The sequence below is a fragment of the Liolophura sinensis genome, chromosome 8, assembly GCF_032854445.1.
Source record: "Liolophura sinensis isolate JHLJ2023 chromosome 8, CUHK_Ljap_v2, whole genome shotgun sequence".
Taxonomy (NCBI): Eukaryota; Metazoa; Mollusca; class Polyplacophora; order Chitonida; family Chitonidae; genus Liolophura; species Liolophura sinensis.
Genome location: NC_088302.1, coordinates 52,604,364 through 52,622,192, shown reverse-complemented (window position 1 = coordinate 52,622,192; position 17,829 = coordinate 52,604,364). Strand labels below are relative to the sequence as shown.

The 17,829-nt window shown below is 38.2% G+C and overlaps 1 protein-coding gene across 2 annotated transcripts; it reads right to left on the bottom strand.

The window, feature by feature from the left end:
• Window positions 1–284: 284 nt before the first annotated feature.
• On the bottom strand, window positions 285–17,509 carry LOC135472807 (uncharacterized). 2 transcript variants are annotated; one of them, XM_064752488.1, is made up of 12 exons: window positions 17,479–17,509; window positions 14,053–14,788; window positions 11,926–12,141; window positions 11,559–11,687; window positions 10,740–10,993; window positions 6,580–6,677; window positions 5,704–5,907; window positions 4,956–5,189; window positions 4,368–4,516; window positions 2,944–3,531; window positions 2,417–2,528; window positions 285–1,524 (listed from the first exon to the last, which is right to left on the bottom strand). In XM_064752488.1, exons 2-12 carry the CDS (start codon window positions 14,687–14,689, stop codon window positions 1,425–1,427), a joined length of 2,721 nt encoding a protein of 906 aa, XP_064608558.1. In that variant the 5' UTR covers window positions 14,690–14,788; window positions 17,479–17,509; the 3' UTR covers window positions 285–1,424. The 2 variants fall into 2 exon arrangements, with proteins under 2 accessions (XP_064608558.1, XP_064608559.1); XM_064752489.1 differs by lacking the exon at window positions 17,479–17,509 and having other exon boundaries at window positions 14,053–14,860.
• Window positions 17,510–17,829: the final 320 nt, after the last annotated feature.

The window sequence follows — 17,829 nt, the reverse complement described above, 5'->3', positions numbered from 1 at the left end:
AGGTTAAAGTATTAGTTACACATTTCAAATCTGTGATCAAATGACCTTTCCAGTATCAATTTTCCAGTATAACAGGAAAAATTAACTCGACCAACAGGAAATGTTCTCTGCGTCAGTTTCAGATGTGGTCAAAATATTGTGAGGCTGTAGCATTAACACACGTGTAAGTGTTCACAAGTTCTCTGAACACATTACTCTATCTACTGCAGGAACATACAACTGTCCTGCTTCTGATATTGTTACCCCCCCCTCCCCCCCCCAAAAAAAACAACAACAGAGCATCAATTGTTCATAGAAGTGACACAATAACTGACATTTTCTTTTATTAAGTTACATGATAAGACAGCCTCTTTTTACATTCTGTTGTATGATGGTTCATAAATATAATATGATATTGACTTCCCCAAGAATTTTAGCTACTGGTAATCAGAATTTGTCTTTCTTTTCTGCAGTGCCATACAAAATGACAGCACCATTAGAGTCATCTGCATGTGAAATACCCCCTAAAAGGTTATTGTCCTTTTCATTTTCATACTGTCTACCACAGTCATTTTATTTACACTTCAGCATTCGTCAATATTATTCACGCTCGCAAAAGAGACCATAACTATGAATCACTGCCAGGGCATGTACAAGTTTTTTTCAGCCAATCAGGTGCAAGATCAGCAGTCCATTAACTGCTGCTCTAACTGAGTTGTACAGCTTGGACCTCATCAATTACATCATTTCATACATCAGTATTATCACACAAGAAATATGCATGAGAACTGAATTGTGCAGTGTATTTCCCAACTTCCTCATCAAAGTGAAAAAAGTACATTACATAATTTCACTACAATGAAGTGTAAAATTGACACAAGAGTGCAGAAATGAAAGAATTGTAGAACTGAGATGTGTGAGGTGTGAAACAGCGTACTACATAACTGTAAAACAAATACATATTAAAAAGTCCACAAATACTTGAATGTGATTTCTCCTAATATATTTAACCAAACAATTAACCACATACAAACTGAACAAATGCTGGAATGAGGTCTTTTGTAAATTAAAATGTTTCAAATGAAATAGTATATAATGGGGAACTCTTAAAACTCCTTCCCTCCTGTAACAAGATGGTCCAAAGCTATGAACTCAATTGTTATTTCTTTCATTATTTTTATTATTATCAGTGTATGTGTGCTCATAAAACATATATAAAGTACACACGCTCAGCAACGTCACAGAAGAAACAATGCGCTCTACTGTCATTTGCACCTTTTGTGTAATTGTTCTCGAGTCTCCCATTACATACATGCTGCGGTGTGGTTTCTCCTGAATTAGGAAGTTTCAGGTGTAATAAAACTGCATATCTGAGTACATGTAAATACTAGAATGTGAGTCCTTACTTATTATTCCTCCTATCCGACGAGTTGACGGTATGCTAACTACATCACTGTACACATCCTCGAGCGAGATTTTTCCTCTGGTTTTTTCTCTGCCTCCTGAGCCAACTGTTTCTGATGTTCCTGGTACAGCAATTGTTCACTACAACACACAGAGATATCACATGTGTTTACTGGTCAACTAGTAACATCACAATTCCAATGTTAGAGTCACTTTCCATAAACCCCAATAACAAGGTAAAGTATGTCAAAATTTGACAAGTCAAATTTGACGCAGAATGAAAATAGAAGAAGACATATTACGTAAGCTGCGTTTAGATGTGATTTGTTGAATGCCACTGGCATGAAATAGAGCACGCCCTAATTTCATTCAATTAGTAGGACAACTGAACTGTGTGAACAATAATTTAATGACAAGTTCCAACTTGCTTTTGTGTCAGTGGTTTGGTTATGCACACAATTAAATTACCATCTGTTGGATTGGAGCATGGTGAATACAGAGCTCTAGTAGTGAGCATTATGCAATTTTACCTCCTGCCATTGAAGAGTTCAGGGACCAACTACATAATTTGTTTGTTTCAGCCAAGCAAAATAAATGTATCCTGTCATGACTGTTCTGTAAAGACCTACTTTCTTACAAAAAATAGTACAAAATTCTTCTTTTTGGGGGGCAAACATGATTTTAGGGTTTTTTTTTTTTTTCCTTTTTCCATTAAATAAGTGAAATATTCTTAAGTGTCTTTATTTATTTATTTGTTTATCTGATTGGTGTTTTATTAAGTACTCAAGAATATTTCACTTAACCAATATCTACCAGGACAATTGATGGGAGGAAACTGAATAAGGCCTGTGAGAAACTCAAGGCCATCTGCAGGTTTCTTAAGTATGATGTAAGCACCAAATAATTAAAAAAATCTTTTTCTCACAAGTAGATGTTCCGACAGAAAATCAGGATTTGTACTAGTAGTTATGCTATTGAGGCCAGATCTTGTCCACTGTGCAGAAACAGTGGCCCAGTCGAGAAGAAGCCTTACCGATGGCCACGTGGGAGCTGTGCTACACCTTCCCCCTCTTCCCTTGGGTGGATAGACTCGTACAGGCCCTCCTCCTCCTCCTCTTCCTCACACAGTACAGGCTGGGCACCAACTTGTACAGGTAACAAACGGGTGTTGTAGATTATATATATATATATATATGTACAATAAATCAGCCCTGATCGGGACCCAGTAGTAAGACTTTGATGCCATTTTATCCATGTCAAACATTCATTTTCACAGCTCACCATATTGACAGTACATTAAACACAGAACAACATTACAGTAGGAACTGACAGACGGTCTTTTACTTTACACTGCCGCAACCTACAGGACTCCCCTTAATCACCCTTCTGTACTACAGTTCGCAGAACGAGGTGATTATTTGAAGAAAAAGTTCAAAAATATTTAGGTGATCTGCTACACCTTTGATATGGAGCACATGTATGTTTCACTTAGAGGTGGGGGAACCGTCTGGTTTACATTGGAAGGACAAGAAAAATTAATTTATAATGCAATAAACAAACCTTTCATTTCACCTTCATCGTCTGAGTGGAAGAAGTTACTGGTCTGTGCACGTTCTCCTGATGCAGAGCTGCGTGGCGTCGACCCGCTGATCGGCCTCCCCGAGGCAGTGAAGTCTATCTCTGCATAATCGGGAGAGAAATTCTGTGTTGGTCGATGGTCACCAGCTTTTCCTTTCAGAACAGGGACTTCATACGTCCCAAGGAGCGTCCTCGGGGCTGAGTCAATGGGCAACGCTGGGTCATGTCCTGACACCCTGTGAGTGATGTCTTCCTCGTCCGTTGTATCCTCATCACGGTATTCTGAGGTTTCATCTGCTGAGCTGTGTTCAGCAACTGTTCCTTCCTTCACAACAGCAGACTGGGGGAATGATCTGTCACCATTAATTCCTCCAATCAATGCAGCTTCAATCACTGGCCTGTCATCACTGTCATCTGCTAATTGACCCTTGTCAGCTATTCCATGCCCAACAAATGTTTCCTGCACAGTTTTATTTTCAGTAGTTATATGAAGAGCTCCTGATTCCTCAGTTTCATCTGCTGCCTTGATATCATTTGGTATTCCTCTAATTGAGCTCATCTGAGCTGATTCTGATTCAAAACAAAGAAATTCACGGATAACTGCGATTGTTCAATCTTGTCAGATGTACCTTCTGAATACTTTTGTTCACTTCTCCATCTCTACTCATTTCTTAATTATTTCCAACATTGAAACACAACTTAAAATATGAGTAACTGTAAGACCATTCTGAACTTTATTAGTCCAAATATCTGAGTTAGCCAATACATCCACTTTACTGAAGAGCACGGACATGTGCATATGAAACTCTCTCAGTGGGTGTGTCTTCGGGAAGATATATTATATAGCCTATGACAAAAGACAGTAGAAAAGCATGATCCAGATAGGTTGTTACAAGTCCAACCATGCAATATACTTGCCTAGAGCCATGATGACAAGATTTTCTGTTTATATGTGAAGACTAAGCTAGACTACACAAGCAAACTAATATGACAGTGCTGAACTTGAGTGTGAATGGAAGCAGTTTCAGATTCCCGTCACCAACTCCTACGCAGACAAGATCAGCAGACAGACTGTCAGCAAAAAGGAAATCCTCTTTGCCCCTTCATTAGATTGCATAGACACAGTTCCGTGCCCATCTTCTCTTCATATATGTCTCTTTTTTAAGGATAAACTATGTCATATGAACAGAATATTTATGCTTTAATACATCTTAGAATTGACTCACAGATCAAACTAGATCCTGCTCAAGGCATTTGCAAAATAACTCCATCCTCTCACCCTCACTCCCCCGCCCACCCTGTTCTGCCATTATGGAGAAAACATTGACCTGCACATAAAGGTAGATTAGACCAACTCACAAAGTAACAGTCTAGCCTATGTCTAAATCTGGGCATAATAAACAAACCTGGCTGGATTGTTGCCTCTGTCTCTTGGATGGAATCTTCCTTATTCTCTTGTAATGGCGTAGACCCAATCTGACCGCTGGAAATTCTCTCACCTTGTACAGGCTCATGTATCTTGTCTGGCATGCCATTCTTCTTGAAACTTACACCTCTTTGGCAACAAAAATGAAGAAAATACAGATAGTGGACCCCAAAGAAAACACCCCTATTATGACTCTCTTACACAAATTTTTTAAATATTACTGGCTTTATTTCTTGTGAGGTGGTGTAAAGTTCATAAAGATTGTTTTTCTATTTCTCAAGAAATTTGTTTTGCATGTTCTGTGAAAATAGAGGCAATGTTGGTAGTTGACATTAATATCCTATATAGCTATATTACAGCAGCTTAATTCAGGTGTAAAATGCATCTTTAACAGCCTGTTTATATTGGAGAGGGTTTAAAAAATAATTCCAAATGCTCTTTTCTCCATAAAGAATAAAAAGACATCTCAATGACCATATTTACAAAGAGATTTTCACAGCACCATTTTCACGATTTCTTCTCCTTCAGGGAATTTCAGCATCTGTTTCAGCAGAAATAACAGTTTTACCTGGCATTTGATGATCTGTCTCGGCTATCTTGGGATGTAGACGGCTTGACAAGAATGCCCTGGTCTGGTTTACCTCCCTTCTGTGCACTGTAGTCACTGTCTTCAGTTGAATATTCTTCACTTGATGATTCATATTCTTCACTGTCCCATTCTTCATCACTGTCTTCTTCACTACTATATGACTCTTCATCATTAACTGTTTCCTCATCACTGACCTCTTCCCTTTCCCTTTTTCTGCAATAAGAATGATGGACAAAAACGTTTTATTAAAATGCTATGTCTTACAATACTCTAATGTAAATACTGATCAGGGCCTTCTATATGATCTGAAGGTAACACAATCACATTGTATGGTTTGAATCTTCTGATACATCAAGTGTGGGTAATTCCCATAATATTGAATTATTTACTGTTTTAAACTAGAAAGAGACAGATCAAATTAAAAAAAAACATCAGACAGATCTTTGAAAAAAGTAACTATAAATACCTTTACTAATGTTTTAAGATAGTGGAATTCTGGGTTATCATCAAATGGAGCATCACAACTTTGCCCATTAAATGTGCCAAATGATATGGCCTTCTGAGACATGTAGGTAAGACTCTAGTCATAACATAACATACATTTATCATTTAAACATAAATCAGCTTCTATGCTGCAAACCTGCTGGATGCTTGGGGATTTATGTCTGACATCAGGGATAGATAACCACAAGCAGGACACCTCAACACTGACAACATACACATGTACCTTATGGCTTCCTCATATTTGGAGATGTGAACATCTTGGACAAATGTTCCATTATGTTGTCCCACGTCCTGCCCAGGTTGTGACAAATCATCCTGGCCCCACACGACCCCCTCATGTCTGAAGACCCGCTCCCCAAAGCTCTCCAGAGACAGACCCCTTGGCACCGTTTGAAACCTCCGAGAGCCAGGCCGTGTAGCAACAACCCTGCCACATTCGCCACAATAAGCAACTCATTTAATAATACAAATAAATTAAGAAATATCTGGTTTAGGACAAAAACTGTCATGTTAATGACTGGAGGTCAGTGCACAAACATATTTCAGTATGTTTGTTTGGCAGAGGTCAGATGTTTCCAAGAGGTGCGTAGGGAATAGAATGGGTGTTTAAATTAGTCTCTGTCATTTTTCTTCCACCCACAAAATATATTTGAGTTTGGTGTCAAAATCAGATAATAAGACAGATTCAAGTTTTTTACAAGTATGTTTATTGTAAAAACTATCTTTAGTAGTTTCCTCCATTGATTTTTTGTCCCACCTCAGTTTCCTTCTGATTTAATTGGTGTTAAACACCATGATCAAATCTTTTTCACTTTAACATATGACAGTGGTCAGATTATGGTTGGAGAAAACCAAAGTTCCCAGAGTAAACCATCGACTTTTGTCAGTTAGCTGACAAACCTCCTGACCTAAAACCAAAACAGTGAGTGCTCAGATTTGGACACCCTAACTTCATTCATCAAGGGACTTGCAGTGCTTTCATCATCTAAACCAGCCAGGGCTCAATTTCCTTCCATCAGAATCTTCTGAGAACTTCTCTACAATTGTATGCCTGATGTAGAAGATGTTGCAGTAAGAATGTAAGACTGTCAAGGATTACCTGCCATTCACAAGCTGCTGTGACCCTGCTGCTGCCATACCCTGCATTGGAATTGAACCGCTGGTCCTTAGTCGCTTGTCCTCAAAAGATGCAGTCAGCTACAGTGGAAAACATGCCCACACATAAACATGTAATAACATACTGTGATTGTACCAGGAAAACATACACACATAACGTGTAATGACATACTGTGATTGTACCAGCAAAACATGCCCACACATAAACACGTAATAACATACTGTGATTGTACCAGCAAAACATGCCCACACATAAACACGTAATAACATACTGTGATTGTACCAGCAAAACATGCCCACACACAAACGTGTAATGACATACTGTGATTGTACCAGCAAAACATGCCCACACATAAACATGTAATGACATACTGTAATTGTACCAGCAAAACATGCCAACACATAAACCTGTAATGACATACTGTGATTGTACCAGGAAAACATGCCCACTCATAAACCTGTAATGACATACTGTGATTGTACCAGCAAAACATGCCCACACATAAAAATGTAATGACATACTGTGATTGTACCAGCAAAACATGCCCACACATAAAACCTGTAATGACATACTGTGATTGTACCAGGAAAACATGCCCACACATAAACACGTAATGACATACTGTGATTGTACCAGCAAAACATGCCCACACATAAACATGTAATGACATACTGTAATTGTACCAGGAAAACATGCCCACACATAAACATGTAATGACATACTGTGATTGTACCAGGAAAACATGCCCACTCATAAACTTGTAATGACATACTGTGATTGTACCAGCAAAACATGCCCACACATAAACATGTAATGACATACTGTGATTGTACCAGCAAAACATGCCCACACATAAAACCTGCAATGACATACTGTGATTGTACCTGGAAAACATGCCCACTCATAAACTTGTAATGACATACTGTGATTGTACCAGGAAAACATGCCCACACATAAAACCTGTAATGACATACTGTGATTGTACCAGGAAAACACACTGTGAATCTATGATGGCACCAGGAAAACATGCCCACACATGATGTGTAATGACATAATGTGATTCTACCAGGAAAACAAGCACACGTAATCCAGCTTTCTGTAGTGTGCAAAGTCTGATCAGTACTATTCCAGCTATCTTCTAAGTGCAAAGTTTGACCACTGTCCTTTCAGCTACCTACTGTGTGCAAAGTTTGATCACTGCTTTTTTAGGTATCTACTCTACAAAAAGTGAATGCTTTTGTCCATATCTGTGGAAAATATTCCTCCAGATAAATGTCAAATGTGGGGCTACTTTTTAAACTGGTAGTAACTCCTATTATGTTTGCATTTCGTTTTTCGTTTTAGTGTTTTCTACTAACAATGTCCCTTTTGTTAGACTACAGCATTAAATGTACGTTTAATAGACCATAGCATTAAGCCCGTCAACTGTGTTTCGCTATAGCATTAAATCTGCCAATTGCCAGTGTTAGACTACAGCATTAAATCTGCCAATTGTGTTAAGCTATAGCACTTAAAGTGTCCCCGAATCCTTTCACATTTGAAATTATGTCAGAATTATCAGTGTAAAGGGAGTCTCACACAAAGCCAGTTTCGACTAGAGATCTAGTGAGAGCTGTGCCACTAGCGCATACTACTGGCAATTGTAGATATTTTGGCCCTACCACTGGAGAATGGAAACAACTGTCTGCTACGAACTGATACCAATTGCAAGAGTTTTTCTTACACCATACAAGTATATGGTCAATGCCATGTATAACTTATTCACTTATGCTAATTATTGAACTTGTACCCTACTATATCAGTTGTATACTATCTGAAAGATAAGTGTTTTAAGTTTACTTAACTGATCCAGGAATATATAATTTTGAAGACAAAGTGTGCCATCTATGAGGACTGATAATGGGAGTGCTGATTTCAAGAAATTCACCAAAAATTGAAACACCAGATATTTAACACATGTGCCTGTATTTTCAACCATTTCTCTATCTGTTTTTTTGTCTCCTTGGTCAAAGGTTTTGACAAAACACAGAAAACTTGAATGAATTTCAGTTCAGTTTTTTAATTTTATTATTAAAATTTTTAAATTATTATGAAGCACCTGTCAGAATTTAGATGAATTTTTTTTATTCCCACAACATATACGTATACAAAAATGTTTCTCTTTGTTTTCTTGTGTCAACTTGAAGAAAGCATTTACATTGTGAAGTTATTCCTCTAATCTTTGTTAATTAAAAAGGCTCATTAGCGTGACGAGTGCTAGAAATTTTATGTGATGGGTGATTAATCACATAATATAGCACCCTTCACAATCAGGACAATTACGTCCAAAGACTGCATGAACTGATTAAGGCTTGGTGGTGCCATTAAAGGAAACTATTGCTTATTTCAATAGTGAGTGTACCAATGTCACTGCACAGGCTAGGAAATCTAAATGTAATCAATTTCTGCTTTAATACCTTCAATTATCATCTAATCTGTCTCAGATCGCATGGCCCGTTCTGTCTGGTCATGACATAAGAAGCACACTAAAATTTTGTGTAAATATTAACCTTAATAATATTTCTTGTTGCTAATGACCATTTCAGGCACATGAAGTATACAATCTGAACATTTCATGACAACATCGTCAGGGCAGTTTTAATAGTTAACCTGTACCACATACCTCCATGGCTATCAGAGTTATCAATTCAAAAAGGAATTCATGATATGCTTTCAACGTGTAGACTGTATTGACTGATTTAGGTCTTGGTGGTGTCATTAAAGGAAACAGTCTAACATTCATTAGCCAGAAATTTAAATGCAAAGAGGACAGAAAAGAAGAGTTTTGAGAACAACTTTCAAGTAAGAGAATGTATAATAATGTGCATTCGATCAGGTTTAAATATACGGGTATATGAAAAGAGCAGGTTACTTCATATAAGCAAATCTGACAGTGGTAAATACACAGAAGAATGCAATAATCTATATTCAGCTTTCTTGGGAAAGGCATGTTGCTTTACAGGTACACAAATCGGTGTGACTTGGTTTAAGTTTATTTATTTATTTATTTGATTGGTGTTTTACGCCGTACTCAAGAACATTTCACTTATACGACGGCGGCCAGCATTATGGTGGGTGGAAACCGGGCAGAGCCCGGGGGAAACCCACGACCATCCGCAGGTTGCTGACAGACCTCCTCATGTACGGCCAGCATGACCTGGACTTGAACTCACAGCAACCGCATTGGTGAGAGACTCCTGGGTCATTACGCCGCACTAGCGCTTTAACCGACTGAGCCACGGAGGCCCCTACTTGGTTTAAGTATAACTCAATAGTTATGAACTGATATTGGAATATTAACCATCTGCCTTTCCTTCATGTGTCTTTTAAGTACCTGATAAATTTTAAAGCAGAATTGCCTTGTTAAGCATGAATATAAACAATAATCAAGACGTCCATGCTCATATAGAATAAAGTGATTTGCATTCCTAATGCGTTATCCCTACTCCTTAAACCCTTGGATTTTATGAGATTTCAGCACAAACAATTCATTTAGAGTTCATTTAGAGTCAGTGACTGAAAACTCTCACACAAACTTAGATTAGCAATTCATTAGTTATAGGGACAACTAGGTTATTATAAAAAATATGTTTGTTGGGGGTAATCCTCTAAAACTGGGCCATACTTAAGTTTTTATTCCCCTTCTGATGGATTTTCTTTAAATGTTACTTTCTTTAAAATCTCTATGTCTTTCAATAGCCAGCATAAAAAAACATTTCCCTACCGGCTAACCAGGTAAAAGGGATTACCCCCATTCAAAGGCAATAGTCAAGGATGACTGTATAGGTACACTATAACTGTGAGAAAACATTCAAGTGCAAATATTATGGCACAACAAACATTCACACACACAGTACAGACAGACAGAGTGACAGACTGTAAGTTAATATTTGAAAATAAGTTAGATTCACTGAAACAAGATTCATTTCGTCTACAAATGTGCTGTCTGCATGGTTGTCTTCTATTGCCTTTAAAATAAACTTAGATGGTACAGTTTCAAGCAAGTACACCCGTCACATGACCATTATCCCACAGCTGGAGGTGTGTCAAGTGTGCTTATTCTTTGTCTTCTATAAATTGCATGTATAATGGAGAATACTTACCATCTGAGTGGGCTGTACATCACCAATGAGAATTTCCATATTTGTACCTGGGCTTGTTTTGGCCATGACTTGGGCCTCCAGTGCTTTACTCAGCTTTGCCACCAGCCTGTCCTGAACACCACTGTTCACCTCATCCGTACAGCTAAAAGCCGCCAAAGCTTCTTTTAAAAACTTGATAGATTTGTTGATGTTGCCCTGAATAAATGTGACAACACCTAAGCCTTCCAGGATTTGCCAGCGGGAATGCTTATCATCTGAAGCAGAAAAAATCACATCACAATACGTTGGCATGGCAAAGCGCTACTTGAACAAATAATTTCAAAAAAAGTATTTTACCTTATTTCTTTTTCCTTTTTTGGCTCAACAATACTTTTACCAGAAATATGGCAATCAAGTTTATGAGTGGAGGGATCCATTTAGAGCCTCGGAAGAAAAAAAAACCCAATGTCCATTGTCAAGCACATGACAAACTTGCTAGTTCATCATGTGAAGCTGGATCTAAGCATGTGACCCTGCTGATCAAGAGCCAATCATCTACAAGAAAAGCAACTTTTTTGCCACATGAATCAATGGCCTGCAAACCCTTTGCAAAGCATCCATAATTATTTATTTATTTGATTGGTGTTTTACGCCATACTCAAAAGCAGTTCTCTTACACAACAGCAGCCAGCATCATAGTGGGAGAAAACCGGGCAGAGCCCAGGTAAACCCAGTACCATCTGCAGGTTGCTGGCAGATGATCTCACATACAGCCAGAGAGGACTTGAACTCACAACGACCAGAATGGTGAGAGGCTCCTGGGTCAATGTGCCTACTTACCTGAATCTTTTGCTGCCTGGAGGGCATGTAAGAAAGCTTCAGAGGCAGACTCATAGTCCCTTAGCTGGCTGTACGCAAAAGCTTGGTTACAAAAACATTGGCCTTGACAAGTGCGATTCTTCTGTTTAGCTGAAATTATTTATCCAAAGACTTTAGTATGCATGCAAGTTAATTTAAAATTCTGCAATGCTGAAATGCTGGGTAATTGTGAGGCCTTAGGAGATGAACTTCTCATGAAATGTACTCTAAATGACCAACTTAGATTTAAGGAAGCTTACGGAAAAGAATTATCCTACATATTCAGCTTTATGATATATCTAAAAGCTTACCATAATCTTTAAACACAAAAAAAGGATTGAACGTGTACCATATTTTGTAGCTGCTTCCTCATGAAATTGTAAAGATCTTCTGTAGTCTCCAAGAAAATTATAGATGGCCCCCAGGTTCTGTAAGAGAACAGCCTGCTGTTTCTCATCACCATTAGGTTTTCTGCTATCTTGTAAGCCCAAGTTAAAACACATCTCAGCTTTGTCATAGATGTTGCACTGGGTGAATATTAACCCCAGGTCATTGTACATGAAACCTGTAAAGTATAAAAGTTGGTAATACATGTAACTATACATACTGACATAGGAACATTCACCTAGATATAATTTGATTTTTCAAAAAATGCCCAAGTTTCTAAAAAGTCAGAACCTGTATTTTAAGAACAAAGATGTACTGTATTTGCCTGAAAATTTTGCCTCATGAATGTTTAATGGCAGATAAAAGCCATGAAATATCACTTCCGGTGGATATCATATGACCCTACAAAAGACCTGAAAACACTTTTCTAAAATATAACAATAGAACTCCCAGCATCAGGCAAAAATAAATAAAACATATTATAATTATTAATTATTGTTGTATTGGTTATTCCTCAATCTTCATTGCTGTGCTGGTTATTACTCATTGCTGTACTGGCTATTCCTCATTTTTGTGCTGGTCGTTACTCATTGTTGTACTGGCTATTCCTCATTTTTGTGCTGGTCATTACTCATTGCTGTACTGGCTATTCCTCATTTTTGTGCTGGTCATTACTCACTGCTGTACTGGCTATTCCTCATTTTTATGCTGGTCATTACTCATTGCTGTACTGGTTATTCCTCATTTTTGTGTTGGTCATTACTCATTGTTGTACTGGTTATTGCCCACTGGTGCTACTCATTGCTGTACTGGGTTTGCCTCACTGTTATTAACTGAATATTATACTCATTGTTGTACTGGTAACTATTTATTCTTGTACTTGTTACTACTTATTGTTGTACCGGTTACTACTCATTGTTGTACTGGTTACTACTCACTGCTGTATTGGTTACTACCCACCCACTACTGATTTCTATACTGGCTATTACTCATTGTACTGGTTACTACTCACCCCTGTACTGGTTACTACATATTATCTGTAGTTACCCATAGTAATGTGCGGCCTATTCCTTTAACTCAATGTTGAAAATCTAAATCAACTGATTGCTGAAGAATTAACACCTTACTTCACTGCAATTTTGGATGAATAGGTGCATTTTAACATTGTGTTAACACGAATCGCATGGGAGGCTCAGATACATCTATATGTTCTTTATAATGATTGTAGACTGCTGGATCTAGTTCAACAAAACCTCTGCAGCACTGTAATGTTCTCAACTAGTTAATTGTTACCATAGATACTAGTATTGTAAGCAGTCCATTACCATAGTGATTAAAATCATATGTAACAGTGCCCAAGCTTTGCTAAACCAACCCCAAGGTAGTACATGTAACCAGAAATCCATTTCTGGAGATATGCAAGGTTCCTATAGCTAGTCTCCACAGTACAGTACACATGTTATGTCATTTGTAGAAGCTCATGCCACCTGGTGGAGAAACAAGTCAATCTCTTAGGTGGAAATTGTGAGCTCAATGAAAAATCCAGTTGTCAACGGCTGTTACAAGAACTGGCCACACCTTGCAACTGAACCTCGGTATTTAAAAACTACTATTCTGCTGATCACTGTCACTATGCAGTTAGGAACACATAGACTATCTTTATATTTCCAAGCAATCATAAAACAGTTACCATAAAAGACATTGATGTTCTTTTACCAAATTTTCCGTTGTACTAATTTTTTAAGTCTATTTCAACAGAACCATTTGGAACCCATCATGGGTCAGGTGTTTCACAAACATTTGCTGCGCAATAGAGAGAAAGAGAAAAACATGTCTGCGCAGACATATCACATAATGTGTTAACAGACTGAAGAAAAGCTTTAAGCGCCGTGGAGACTAGCTATAGGGAAATTGCATACTTCTAGGCAATGGACTTCTAATGTAACTTTTTCAGTGTGGTGAAAAAGTCATCTTTCTTAACATTAAGTTGACAGTTATGTTTGTAGGGAACAAGATCAGAACTGAAATGTAGGCAGTAGACTTCAAATGTGAATGTATACATGTTTTCAGTCAATTACTTGAACCTTACCTAAGTACTGATCACCACTTATTTTCGAGCACTTCTCGAGGCAGTCTTCAGCTAGTGCTAAAGCTTCATTTTGTTTCGAGTCACTGAACAGCTGATTGGCCTGTTCGCACTTGCAAGACACCTGCTTCCCCAGATCCTGGTGAATTCCAAAAGCTCTGGCAGCCTTTCCATAGTAGTTGGCAGAATCAGCAAAATACTTCAACTGGGAGTAGATGCGTGCAAGTTTAATACAGATGCTTCCTTGGTTGGGATAGTCATCCTCTTTGTCGTACAGCTCTAGAGCTTGCTTGTAGAAGTTGATGGCCTGTTCCATATTTTGTAGACTTTCATTGGCCACTCCCAAGTTGAAATACAGATCCCCAGAGGGCGTGGAGCAGAGGGAGTTAGGGCTAGAGCGCTCTGCTACTCTTAGCATCTCAATGCCCTTCTCTGGAAATCCCAGTGCAATATACACAGCACCTACATTAAAGGCACATGCTCTTCTTGCCTTTTCATCGCCCAAGTCCTCAGTATAGCCATATGCTGATTCATACACTGTGAGTGCCTTCTTTAGCTTGCCTTCTTTCACAAATTCAGCCCCTTGCTTAGCGAGCTTTTCAACCTCCTTGAACTTCCTCTCTCGACTTTCTGTCTCCATTTTACTGCCTTAACTACAATGTAGTTAATGATTCATTGTGTCATGAGTTGCTGTCACGCACATCAGCTACCCTCAGGATATGCATGCAGGTTGCCATGACTGCAAATAAGAAAATAACTAAGATTAACACATGAAGATAATATTATCACCAACAAGGATGTCTAAGCCGAGAAAAAGCCAACCACAATAGGCATGGAAAGATAAAAGACCAATACATGTACCAATCAAAGTAATCAGTTCACTTAAATTTCCAACATATATATATATATATATATATATACACATCGCACAGACAAGGTCAATTCAAATTAGCTGAAACCTCTCTGAGAGACAAAATAGTGAAATCTCAAGGACAAGAGGATTTTGCAATTTTGAATTCTGTTACATGTACATGTATAAACACCATTGCTGGACCTACAAATTCTTAACAGTGAGAAAAAAGTATCATGTGAAGTAGTAATATTTATATTAGAAAAAATAATAATAATTAAAAAAAAAATTCAAAACAATTATCAACATGACTGTTCTGTATGAATTTAAATTTCTTCAAGTTTTCTTGGGAATCGAATGCATTTAAAAAGAAAGACCTTTGATGATTTGTGGCAATACAGTGCAAGTGATGAGACATCAAACATTTTTCAATTACCATTCCTCAAAATATATTTGATATGCAGCCATCAACAGTTAATAAAAAGTAATCTTGGATCAATAGTTAAATAAAATAAATTTGCGCATGCTGGTAGTAAAGGAAAAGAGCTTTAGATATGGAAAACATGATTCAAGAAACCCACTTTAATGTTTTATATGTACATGTAGAAACGGCTTTGATGATGAACTAAGAGCTAACTCAGACCTTTGCTCCTCTAAGTTTCGTTTACCTGTGTATCATATACAATAATATTTAACTAATAAAGCAACAATAATCAAAGGATGGAGCAAATGGCAGAAGCTGACTTAGACAGACAGTACATGTAGGCTAGCTACTCCACACAATTCCTTACTATGTATAATAGCATACTAGTTTGGATGACAGTGAAGAAAGCAAGTGAAGAACATTTATGTAAGCCCAGTGGTCCAGAGTCTAACAGTTTACAATGACAGAATAGAATATTGCACCATTTCTTGCTAAGACCAGGATATAATCCTGTACAGATTTCTTCTCACAGACTGTGTGTTCCATCCATTTTGATGATTTTATTATAACGTCTAGAGACAGTGAAGCATTCACCTGAACTTTGCAAATAATTGAAAGGTACAGAAAGTGTCCATAGAGATTGACATATTCATGAGATTGTTGAACCAGCAAGTAATTATCCTAAACAGATTCACAATACTATTGCAAATGTCATACAGCCTAATACTGCATACTGCTACCCAATGAGCAGCCTAATAACACTGTGTCCAAAGTTAAAGGTGAAAACATATATAAACTTTGTCAATTTAATCATGACATAATCAGCATCCAGTGAAAACATGACACTATAATTTGGCACATAACTTAGCTCTGTGGGGCTGTTAATATGTTTACTATCACAGCCCTGTCTTGATCCATAAGCTTATCTTGAACACCTCTATACTCCCAGTGCTGGCTTCAATACACTACTGTTGGCTGTTAAATAATGTGTCTGTACATACACACAGTCATTTCAGCTATCGATTCCTGCTAGGTGTCCCCATGCATCATCTCTAGTAAATCCTCACAAGCATGAAACTGGTGGAAGTTGGATAAATTCAAACTCCAAGCGTAATTAAAAAAAAATTTTTGTGGCTAATGGAAGGGGAGATGTTACGACGATGATTTAAACAGCTAGAGGTAGGTGGAGTGGTTAATGGAGGTGTTACTTGTGTCACAACATTCGGACAAACTTGCTCGTCTCTGACTGTAGGTTGAGCACCCATGAATATGACATATCAGAATATTTCTCAACAGAGAGTCAGTGTACTCGGACTAAGACGACCATGAGTACGAACAGACATCATTTGGTGGCCAACAGAAGTGTACTGAAGCCAGAAAAGGAGGAATAAAGGTGTTCAAGGTCTGCTTATGGATCAAGGCAGAGCTGTGATAGTATTCTTAAACGCAGCCAAACAGAGCTAATGCAAACTCAACTCAGTGGCACTGTTATCTGTACGTATCATTATTTGATTATTCCGATAGCGATGGGATCGCTCAACGAAGCATGTGTGTTGTCTGTATTAGTAACTTCGATAATTATTCTCACTTTTAATATCTTACTTATGTTAAGCAGGCCTAATAGTTTCTTGCACATAATATTCCTTACTCAAATGAAAACGAAGGGCCTCCGTGGCTCAGTCGGTTAGCGCACTAGCGCAGCGTAATGACCCAGGAGCCTCTCACCAATGCGGTCGCTGTGAGTTCAAGTCAAGCTCATGCTGGCTTCCTCTCCGGCCGTAAGTGGGAAGGTCTGCCAGCAACCTGCGGATGGTCGTGGGTTTCCCCCGGGCTCTGCCCGGTTTCCACCCACCATAATGCTGGCCGCCGTCGTATAAGTGAAATATTCTTGAGTACGGCGTAAAACACCAATCAAATAAATAAATAAATCAAATGAAAACGAAAGCATACATATAGGCCTAGAGCCCATACAACAACAACAAAGGAGCACCTGCTCAGTTACGGCAGCTTCACTGCACATAATCCGTGGCCTTACCATGTAAATATACCTGAAAAAAACATTAATGAGTTAGCATCAACACAAGACACCAGGCAGACAAATGGCAAGTCAATAAAAGAAGATAAAAACACCAACACGTCGCAATGAAGAACTCACACTGTGACAGACGACTCGTCCTTCGTGTTGTTTACATTGTCACGTGATTCTCATGGTTACCTCAACTCGACAGTTTCCGCCATTTGTCGGAAACGACAGTCGTGTTAACCTAAGGTAAGTGATCAAAATCCGACAATTTGAAAGTCTTTTAAATAGTAAGAAGAAGTATGGCCTGTAAGGAAAAGCTGAAAATATGAAGCACGAATCAGACATGTGTGTTTCGTTTATTTCATCGCTGGAATAATTGTTGTTTATGAAGCCTTGGGAAATGAACACTTTGCCATGGAGATATAAACTGCTGGCCTATCAGGCTAAACATACACCATCGCACCAAAAGACCTTCACAGATTC

Bases quoted from the DNA above. Each gene is read 5' to 3' on its own strand.
- LOC135472807 (XM_064752488.1), bottom strand. From the start codon at position 14,689: ATGGAGACAGAAAGTCGAGAGAGGAAGTTCAAGGAGGTTGAAAAGCTC. The intron at 11,688-11,925 runs GTACACGTTCAA...AAATAATTTCAG, and splicing joins GGAAGCAGCTACAAAATATG to CTAAACAGAAGAATCGCACT. The intron at 6,678-10,739 runs GTAAGTATTCTC...TTTCCACTGTAG, and splicing joins ATGTACAGCCCACTCAGATG to CTGACTGCATCTTTTGAGGA.